This window comes from Vombatus ursinus, unplaced genomic scaffold (genome assembly GCF_900497805.2).
Source record: "Vombatus ursinus unplaced genomic scaffold, bare-nosed wombat genome assembly UNPS02014848.1, whole genome shotgun sequence".
NCBI classification, from domain to species: Eukaryota; Metazoa; Chordata; class Mammalia; order Diprotodontia; family Vombatidae; genus Vombatus; species Vombatus ursinus.
In genome coordinates, this window is record NW_020954626.1 from 7,792,575 (window position 1) to 7,802,783 (window position 10,209).

The 10,209-nt window shown below is 35.1% G+C and overlaps 1 protein-coding gene across 2 annotated transcripts in view; it reads right to left on the bottom strand.

Moving 5' to 3' along the window:
• Positions 1–9,760, bottom strand: part of MNS1 (meiosis specific nuclear structural 1) — a 56,147-nt gene extending 46,387 nt beyond the window's left edge. For both annotated transcript variants that reach the window (XR_003567197.1, XM_027840875.1), the window contains exons 1-4: positions 9,648–9,760; positions 8,553–8,777; positions 6,266–6,393; positions 2,705–2,807 (exon numbers count right to left, since the gene is read on the bottom strand). Coding sequence is in view for 1 of the 2 variants with exons in the window: in XM_027840875.1 (XP_027696676.1) it covers positions 2,705–2,807; positions 6,266–6,393; positions 8,553–8,777; positions 9,648–9,650 (459 nt within the window). In the remaining variant the exon portion in view is untranslated. The remainder of the gene's footprint in view (positions 1–2,704; positions 2,808–6,265; positions 6,394–8,552; positions 8,778–9,647) is intronic.
• Positions 9,761–10,209: the final 449 nt, after the last annotated feature.

Below are 10,209 nucleotides of genomic sequence, written 5' to 3' on the forward strand. Positions count from 1 at the left end.
AGAAATTTCATTCAAAATAACTACAAAATGTACAAAGTATTTGAGAGTCCACATACCAAATTATAGAGGAACTATATTAATCCAACCACAAAACACTCTTTACAGAAATACAGACCTAAATAAATGGAAAGATATTCACTGATCATTGTTTGGCTGTGCCAATTTAATAAAAATGACAATACTACCTAAATCAATTTACTTATTCATTGCCATTCCAAACTATAGGATTACTTTACAGACTGAGAAAAAAATATAATAAAATTCAACTAGAGTAAAATGTCAAGATTATCTAAAGAAATAATACGAAAAAAAAGTAAGAAGAAAGGGGCCTAGCAGTACCAAATCTGAAACTTGCACTACAAAGCATCAGTTATCAACACTATTTGGCAGTGGTTAAAAAGTAGAAAAATTAGGATTAGATCAACTATACAAAAAAAGCAGCACAATATTTTATAAATCCAAAGACTACAAAAGTACTAAGGTAAGGACTCACACTTCAACAAAAATTTCTGGAGAAATTGGAAAGCAGTCTGACAGAAACTAGATAAAGACCAATGTCTCACACCTTATTCCAACAATAAGCTACAAACAAATATGTGACCTAGTTATAAAAGGTCATATGAAAAAAGTAAGAGTAACAAGTGAAGAGATAAACAACTATGAATAGGAGAAGAGTTCATGACCAAAGAAAAGATTAAAGAGGATCACTTAAGATAAAATAGACAATTTTTACTACTTAACGTTGAAAAGCTTCTGCACAAATAGGATCAATTTAGTTAAAATGAAAAGGGAAACAATTAGCTTGGGAAAAAAATCTTTGTAGCAAATTTCTCTATTAAAGGTCTGTTATCTAAGCTATGTAAGGAATTGATTCAAATATACAAGAACAAAAGCCATTCCCTAATAGCTAAATGACTAAGAACAGGAAGTTCTCAAAGGAAGAAAAAGAAGATACCAACAGCCATATGAAAAAAAAAATCTAAATCACTAATATCAAGAAAAATGCACATTTAAATGATGGTGAAGTTCCACCTTATACCTATTAGATTGGTAAAGATAATAAAAAAGGAAAATGACAATTTTTAGAAAAGTTGTGGGAGGAAAAGCATGCTAATGCACTGTTGGTGGAATTGTGAATTAATCTAGCCATTTTATAAAGTAATTTGGAGCTGTACCTGAAAAAAACAAAAAACTCAATTGTGCATATCCTTTGATCCAGTGATACCACAATGAGACAAGACAGGACAGGAAGGAAAGAACAGAAAAGAAACATTGGCAGAATCAGTCATCATTTAATCAGCTGTTTGGAAGGATCCTAGAAGAATGTCCTATGTGCAATGAAAGATGCTGCCTATGCTTTCTTCATCCTCTTCACCGTTATGTGCCCCCATTCTCCCTACAATCATGACATCAAGAATGGAATGATAGTATCTTATTTAATAAACTCTGCACTGCGTGTGTGTGTATAAATTATTCAATTTGTAAGAAGATATTTAATGAGTAAAAATCCATTATAATGAACTTCAAATAATAACCTAATTATTTTGCTGTAATGAAAATATTACTAGAAATCACACTCCAAGAAACTAAAAATGAAGATCATCTAGTAAATCAACAACTACAAGGGTAGTGGGTAGTAGAAAGGTGTCATATATACATACATACATGCATTCACACACATATGCTTCCTGTCCAGATGATGACATGCAGTTAGATGGACAATCTCTTGAGCTCTATCAGCATATAGGTCTTGGAATACAGTATAAATGGACGATGAATTGGGCAAAGAGTAACAGGACAAGGAGAACAAGGTGGAATTCCCTTAAAAATCTTCTCTCAGAAATAGGGGTCCATCTTTTTAATACCTATATTCTACCAATGTTGCTGTATGCCTAAATCATAGAACACTACATAGTCTCTAAAGAATTAAAAAATTGGGGCACCCAGGTGGCACAGTGGATAGAGCTCTGGTCTTAGAGTCAAGAGGACCTGAGATTTGAACTCAGACACTTGACACTTACTAGCTGTGTGACCCTGGGCAAGTCACTTAACCACAGGATTGCCTCCCAAAAAGCAAACAAAAAAATAATAATAATTTAAAAATCACTCAGAGGGCAATAGAGAGGTACATGGTGGGTATGAGAAGACTACAGTACCTAACACACAAGGAACTAAGAAGAATTAAGAGTAAAGAAGGTCATTTAAAGAATTATTTGATCAAAAAAAAAAGGAGATAGGCTGATCATGTGGACCATGTGGACGCGAAATAGGACAACCCATTTGCTTCCCTAATATCCTCAAAATCAGAAAAAACCCCTTTAGCTTGTTCAGTGGATTGCCTGTGGTGAACTTACTGGGCAGGCAGTGATGGACTGTAATTTGCATCACTGGAAGAAACATCCACATCAATAAGATCACAGATCCTTTTGAGCATCTGAGTATGTGTGGACATAACACACACACACACACACACACACACACACACACACACACTATTTTTTTGCCTGTCTTCTACTGTTTTATTTTTATGGATATCAGTGGCTTAGGAATGTTAATATATTATATTTTGATAATTTAAATATTTTGTAAAGGGATGAAACTAAGCATAGCAGGGCAAAAGAAATGTTATGACTTTAGCTATAGTTTATTTCAGAACTATCCACATACAATAAAATTACTACATGTCTTAAGAAAAAAGTATTACCATCCTCTCATAGTTGATGGCTTCTTTTTCAGCAATTTGTGCAGCCCTTTCTTTATTCATGTAAGCTGCTTTCAATTTTTTCTCCAATTCTCGAAGTTCAAGACTGTTTAAAAAATTCATTTAACCAATAAGAGACATTAGATAATTTATTTTCTTTAAGAACTATTCAAGAATCTATGTTTGATTTAGTATATACAATATATTAAATACCAAATTTGAATTATATTAAAACATGTTTTCCTTATTCTTTTCCAAAAATTCAAAAACAGACTTTTGCAAAACCAACATTTCACAAAACCAGCATTCACTAAATAATGTGATTAAATATAAATGTATGTATATATACATATATTTGTATATATACATACATAAATATATATGTATACATTTGTGTGTTTCCTGTTGGCCTATAAACTCCATGAGGTCAGGAAACAGATCCTTTATCTAAAATTTTTATCTTTCATCAGTGTTTAACACAGTGATCTGTGCATAGTATTTAATAACTATTTATTGAATTGGATTTTAAAAAGTATATATATATAGGGGCAGCTAGGTGGCGCAGTGGATAGAGCACCGGCCCTGAAGTCAGGAGGACCTGAGTTCAAATCCGGCCTCAGACCAAACACTTGACACGTACTATCTGTGTGACCTTGGGCAAGTCACTTAACCCCGATTGCCTCACTAAAAAAAAAAAGTATATAAAATTACAAGAAATATGTTATAATACAACTTTAATAAAACCTTAATTAACCAAAATGCTCAGAGACTAAGCTATTAACCAGAAAACATTTTGTTTCTATACTTAACTAAAATATTTTTGTGTGCTGATACACTTTTCTGCCTTAGTTAAAACACCATATTAAATGTAATTAGATTTTTTTGATGACTAAAGAAATTGTACTCCTGAGCCATTCTAAACACTGTAGTATTACAGAATTAATATCACCATAGAAATATATTAAACACATTCTATATGCAAGCCATTATGCTAGGTAATAGGGATACAATAACAAAAGTAAAATATTCTCTACCTTGAGGGGGCTTACATTCTACTGGGATATAGAACAAGTATAATATAAGGTAACTGGAGGAGGGAGGGAGACCATAACTAGGGAAGATCCAGGCAGGCTCACTTCATAAGAGAAGGTAGGAAATTAATTTCTAAGGAAGACAAGGGTTATAAACAGACAAGATAAGGAGAGAGTGCATTCCAGCCAAGGACATGGGAATGTATGGAGGTAGAAGACAGAGTATATAGTTTGAGGAACAGCTAATAGTCTAATTTGGCTGGAATGCAAAGTTCATGAAGGTGATTAGAATGAGGAAAAACTGAAAAGGTAGGTTAAAGCCAGATTATGGAAGGTCTTAAATGCTATATACATATACATATATATATACATACATATATATATATACATATATATATATATATCGTCAAATCTGTTCCATGAGAAGATTATTTAGAGTTTAGTTTGAGTTGGAAGGGACCTCAGAAACAATCTAGTTCAACGTCTCAATTTTCACTGTATTTTCAAAATTATACTCAACTTCAGAACATCCCATAAATACAAATGTGGCCATGTCATGGCAGGAAAAGACATATTCCCAGAGCAGAAGTGTTTCCTTCTCTTTCTAAGGTGCCCTTGGGGCTAGAGTGGTAAGAATAGGTGTTAAACACATCCAGAGAAAGAACTATGGAATCTGAATTTGGATCGAAGAATTCTATTTTCACTTTTGGGGTTTTTTTTCCCTTTCTCATGGCTTTTCCCTTTGGTTCTGATTCTTCGTTCACAACATGACTAATATGGAAACAAGTTTAACATGATTGTACATGTATAATCTATATCAGACTGCTTGCTGTCTTGGGGAGGGAGGAAGGGAGAAAAATTTGGAACTTAAAATTCTACAAAAATGAATTTTGAAAACTATCTTTACATGTAATTGGAAAAAAATGCTATTAAGGAAAAAAAAGAAGAGGGGTTGGGGCCGCTAGATGGCGCAGTGGCTAGAGCACTAGCCCTGGATTCAGGAAGACCTGAGTTCAAAATTGGCCTCAGACACTCGACACTTACTAGTTGTGTGACCCTAGGCATGACACTTCACCCCATTGCCCCACCAAAAAAAAAAAGAAGCAAAAAAAGAATAGGGTTAATACAGTGAGGATGGGGGTTGGGGGGAGAGGATGCCTTTTTCCACTAAAAAGTCCATTTTAGTCCATGATGTAGTTGAAGTACCATATATCTGCAACATTATTGTTTTCTACTACAATATTTTTACATTGCAAGAAGATAGTATTTGAAATACAGTAAAATAGGCTTTTGGCTAGCATGGAAACGTAAACATTTTCTACTTCTCTCTGCTCCATCAAGTCTTCCCTGATTGCTTCACCTAAGGTGATCTGTTCCTTTTTTAAAGTCCTGTTCAGTATTAAGTATACCACTATTGTGGTACTTTTTATATACTGCTTTGTATCACGGGTTCTTCACCCGTGTTATTTTTTCTACAAGATTCTAAATGTCTGGAATACAGGAACCATGTTTTATAAATCTTTGTGTACTTCACAGCTCTCCACACAGTGCCTTGCATATACAAGGTACTCAGTAAATGTTAGCTAATGAAAAAAGGTATGCCAAAATGTGTTCCAAACTCTTGACAGACTTACAAATAAACTTCTGGAAGACACTTTATTTAAACACTGTGGACTTCCTGCTCTAGTGATGCTAAGAAAGTATTGCAGATTTGAGCTGGATAAATACTGTGATGAGGACATGTTGTCTTTTAATTTTCTGATATGTCCTAGATATTAGCTTAATTACTTATCACTTGAAAATAGGATTGCAAGAGAGAAAAATCCTACTTAGTTTAGTTTTCTGATTAGCTGGGTTACAGCTAATCAAGGTGTTTCTTTTTCTTCTGATTTCTCTTTCGGTTTTAATAATATTTTATTTTTTCCAATTACATGTAAGAACATTTTTTAACATTCATTTTTAAAAATTCTCTTTCTCCTTCTCTCCCTGAGATGGCAAGCAATTTGATATAGGTTATATATGTGCACTAATGAAAAACTTATTTCCCTATTATGTTATAAAAGAAAACACAGATCAAAAAAGCACATACACACACAAGAAACTGAGAAATAGTATGCTTTGATCTACATTCAGACTCCATCAGTTCTTTCTCTGGAGATGGATGGCATTTTTCATTATGACTCCTTTGGAATTGTCTTAGTCAAGGCATTTCTACTATTCAGTGTAATGTCATGTTTTTCAAGTTTCATATAAAAAAAATATGAAAGTTGTATACTTATTTAGGTTAAATATTAAAAAATATTTTCTACCAGCATAAAATTTATCCATTTAAATATTTAAAGCCATTTAAAATATTTCCTTTCCCTTTGAGATGAATGTTCTAGTGCTTATAAATATCTGCAGCATAAAATGGCTTTAATTATCATTCTATAGAAAATTTTGATTCAAACTATTATATTACAAATTAATACTGTGTTGAATCACACAAAATTAAATTTTATACATGATTTGCAATTTAAAGAAATAAAGATACCTGTTTTCTCTTATTTGTTGCCTCATTTTTTCATCCTTTAAACTTTCATTTTTTAGTTTTGCCAGCTCTGTAGCCAATTTCTGTTCTTGTTCCAGCTGCACTGCCTTCATCTTTTTGTTTTCTTCTGCCTACCCAAAGAAAATAATTTTAGATTTCCTTCTCCAGAATTAGAAAATTGTATTTCAATAAGAGTCGGTTTATTAGTTTTTCTATTGCAATTTCAGCAGGAATGTAACATTCTCTTTGAGGGCAGAGCGTGTTTCATTTTTGTTTTTCATATCCCCAGATTCTAGCAGTAGCAGTGTCTTGAACACAGTAAATGATTGTTTAATTGAATTAAACTAAAGCTCTTCAAAAGCAAGAGCTACATCTTCTATTTTTGGTAACTCCCTACAGACTACCTTGTAGACTGCTCTGCATAAGGTGGATGTTTAATAAAGAATACTAATTAAACACTCTTGTTAGCACAGCAGGAAAGGTAATGCATCTGAACCACAGAAGTGAGAAACTTTCACCAAGAGAGTGAACTAGTGTTTCTAGCCATAGAAGAGTCATATTGAGGCAAAGTGTTTAAGGAAAGGAAGCAATATAAGCATTACTAGTATAATTTGAACCAAGTCTTACGACTGAATGGAATGATATGTTGCTTTTACAAAGTACAGATAAGGATGTAAGGCATAGAGCCTTACACACATACATCAATATTTCAATGGATCTATGATTTCATAAATTTGGGTATTTCCTACAATAACCTATCTATACCTTTTCATCCAGTGCAATTCTTGTCAATGCCTTACCCCTATACCTCTGTAAGTGCACTAGAGGCTTTCCTACTGGTCTTTTAATAATCATTGGATACTGAAACAGCACCTGTGCTTTCTGTCTTTTATTTCTTGCTCTTAATAAATGACAGACCCATCTCTTTTTCCTATCATACTCTGGAAGATATTTTAGACCACATCTTTATGCAAGTCATTATTGGTAATATGTTGCTATTTATGTCCACCATAATTCTCTTCGTGATGCCCTTTGGGCTATCCACAATTTTGATTCTTCGGATTATAGGGTTCAGTTAGGGGAAAAATGATGTTGAAAAGATGAATTTTTGTTTCAGGAACAGCCTGGGATGGTGGAAATCACTGCACAATTTTCTAAATTCAAAACAACCCACTGTCTTTGCCTGTTAAGTCTAGATCCAGCTTACTATCCATCTGTAAGGTGTGCCCGAAATATATGTACTGAATGGGCCAATTCAAAGGGTTATTCTTCCAACTGTAATCATAAGGCATCATTCTTCGAGTTGGTTTATCTTGTATGAACCGTTAAGTTAAGCTCTTCTGAGTTGCTCTGGATCTCCCTGGGTTAACTTTATAGTATTCAGAAACTTGATGCAATCGCACAGTGTTATCTCCAAAGAAAAAATCTTCAGAATCTATAAGGAATCTTTCTTCTATTTGCATTTTGTGTTGGACGTACTCTATGACAGTGGCAAACACTCTTTGCAAGTATATATCTTTGTTTTATTCATTGCTTGATATTAACAATGAGAAGGTCAAATAAGGTTATTTCTGTTGCTAACTCTTTCAAGAAATTTTGTGTAATCTTATTGCATATGGGAGACAATTTATTGAAGGAGAGTCAGGCTGTATTTTAGTCTACTGATTTAAAGATTCTTTGAAATCATCAACAAATATATTTAGCGGGATCTTAAAATCCCTGAATCTTTAATACGAGACAAAAGATTAAAAAAACAAGTGCCACAGTCGTATCTCAAAGAGAATAAAAGATCCAGAAGGTAGCTTCCATTTCATTGGGTCAATCATCTATGAAAGAATTAAGGAAAGACAAGAAAAAGACTTGCACAGGAGAAGACGAAGAGAGGTCGTGAGATGTACAAAGGACCCACAGAAATGAGATCACAGATCTTTGTATTAAGATTAAACAATATTCATTTTTCTTACTTCAGTAAACTAAAGCTTAAAGCACATATTTTAAAAATCACAAGTTCCCATCTGTAGAGCTTAATGGAAGTAGAATGGTACAGTTCTATGAAAAAGAAGTGCAAGTTAAAAATTACAGCTTTCCATTACATAACCTTATTATAAGGTTATTGTGACGAAAGCATTTTGTACATCTTAAAGTCCTATGTAAGTATGAATTATTATTACGATTATTACCTGTATCATTTTCAATGGACTGTAATCAACATTAGCTGCATGCATTCATGGTTTCTCAATAGAAATGGGAAGAAAAAGTAATCTGAGATACTATATTGGGAAGCACTTACCTTTTGAATAGCCTCTTCCATGTCTAATTCAAATTGTTCATCCTGTAGTAATCGGAGGATTCTTTTCCGTGCAATACGTTCATCATTTGCTATCATCATCTTCTGTATTCTGACTTGTTCTCCAAGCTTTACTTGCCCTTCGATTTGTACCTTCTTAAAGAAGTTTTCATTTACTGTTTTCTGATGTTTTTCTGCAACACTCAACTTTTGTTTTTCTGAGGTGGCCTAAAATGAAAAATAACACCATTTATGTTTCCTTATTTTTTCCATAAAACTCCAGTTATCAAACCTAAACTGTAAGGATCAAAGATGCTTATTAAAAAAAAAAAACTTTGCAAACCTTAAAGTGCTATATGTCAGCTATTATTATAATCATCCTTACATAAAATCTTATAACAAGTGATTTTATGTTATTTTCCATCCTTTGAAATGGAGTGTAAGGAAAGAGGAAGGGAAAGGAGAGAAGAAAAGAAGAGGTAATGAATTGGAGGACAGGAGGAAAGATTAGAGGATGAAAAACATTCAGATGAATGTCAACATTAAGCTTAAAAGTTGACTGTGACAAGTGTTTGCAAAGAAATGAAGATAGTGCTTTTATTTTCCTTCATGAATTCAGAGAACTGTATAAATTAGGTCAACACGCTGACCTCTTCCTACCCACAAACTGCTTTTCTTAAATATCACTGTCAAACTCCCCTAACATAATTCCAGTAAATCTACTGACTAGCCAGAACTACCTAATCCAATCTTCCAAAGCTGAGATTTTATAGTGTCCTTCCCACCCAGGGTGCCAAAGAACAAAAGGCCTGGAAGCCTGTAGTTGCAGAAGTTAATTAACTAAATGGGGTGGTGGTGGGTGGGGGAATGCAAATCTTCAAGCTTTCTTGGTGTTGTTAGATATAAACTAGATTTCCAGATTCCTGGGTAGCAGAGTTTGATGATGGGGGGAAGGGGAGGAGGTAGGAAAGGAGAGGGAGAAGGGGGAGGAGTGAAGAGGGATACGAGCAGGGGAGAAAGGGAAAAGAGGGGGTGCCCAGGCAGGAACTAGTTTCTCACCTAGGGTGCCTCACCTTTCAAACCCCAGGTCCCACTTACCATCTTGGCTTACGAAAAGCACTGCACTCCTTACTGAACTTAACCGAGATTCAAACCAGAGCCCGGAACACCAACTCTCCCCCTTCGCCTGGCGGGATCCTTCCCGCTCTCCTGTTTACAAAGCGTATCCCAGGTAACGGTCACAGCCCAAGTTGAATTGGCGCAGGCGCCTTCGAGGCTTCGTTCAGAACGCGGCCTCCCATTGGTTGGAGGGATACCCAATCGGCGCCCCTGGATGGGGTCTCAAGTCCAGGGGCGGAGCTGGATTCTTGGAAGGCGAGTTCCACTATGTACATGTAGTTCGAGGTCGCTGTGCTCAGGCATGAGCCACGTTCGAGGTTGCCTAGACGATTCCAAATTCTTTCCAAACACAGATTTAGGGGAAGGGCTTTTTAGCGTGGAAAGCTTTTCGTTTGGCCTGTTTCCTGATTGCTCATTGTCCTCTCGGCCCCTCCATCTCTCTCTCTCTCTTTTTCAGAGGCATAAGGGCGTGGAGGAAGGCGTGAGAGCGTGTTCCTGGCCCACCGAAGATGCTCTTCCTGCACCTTGGTGCCTCGTGGTT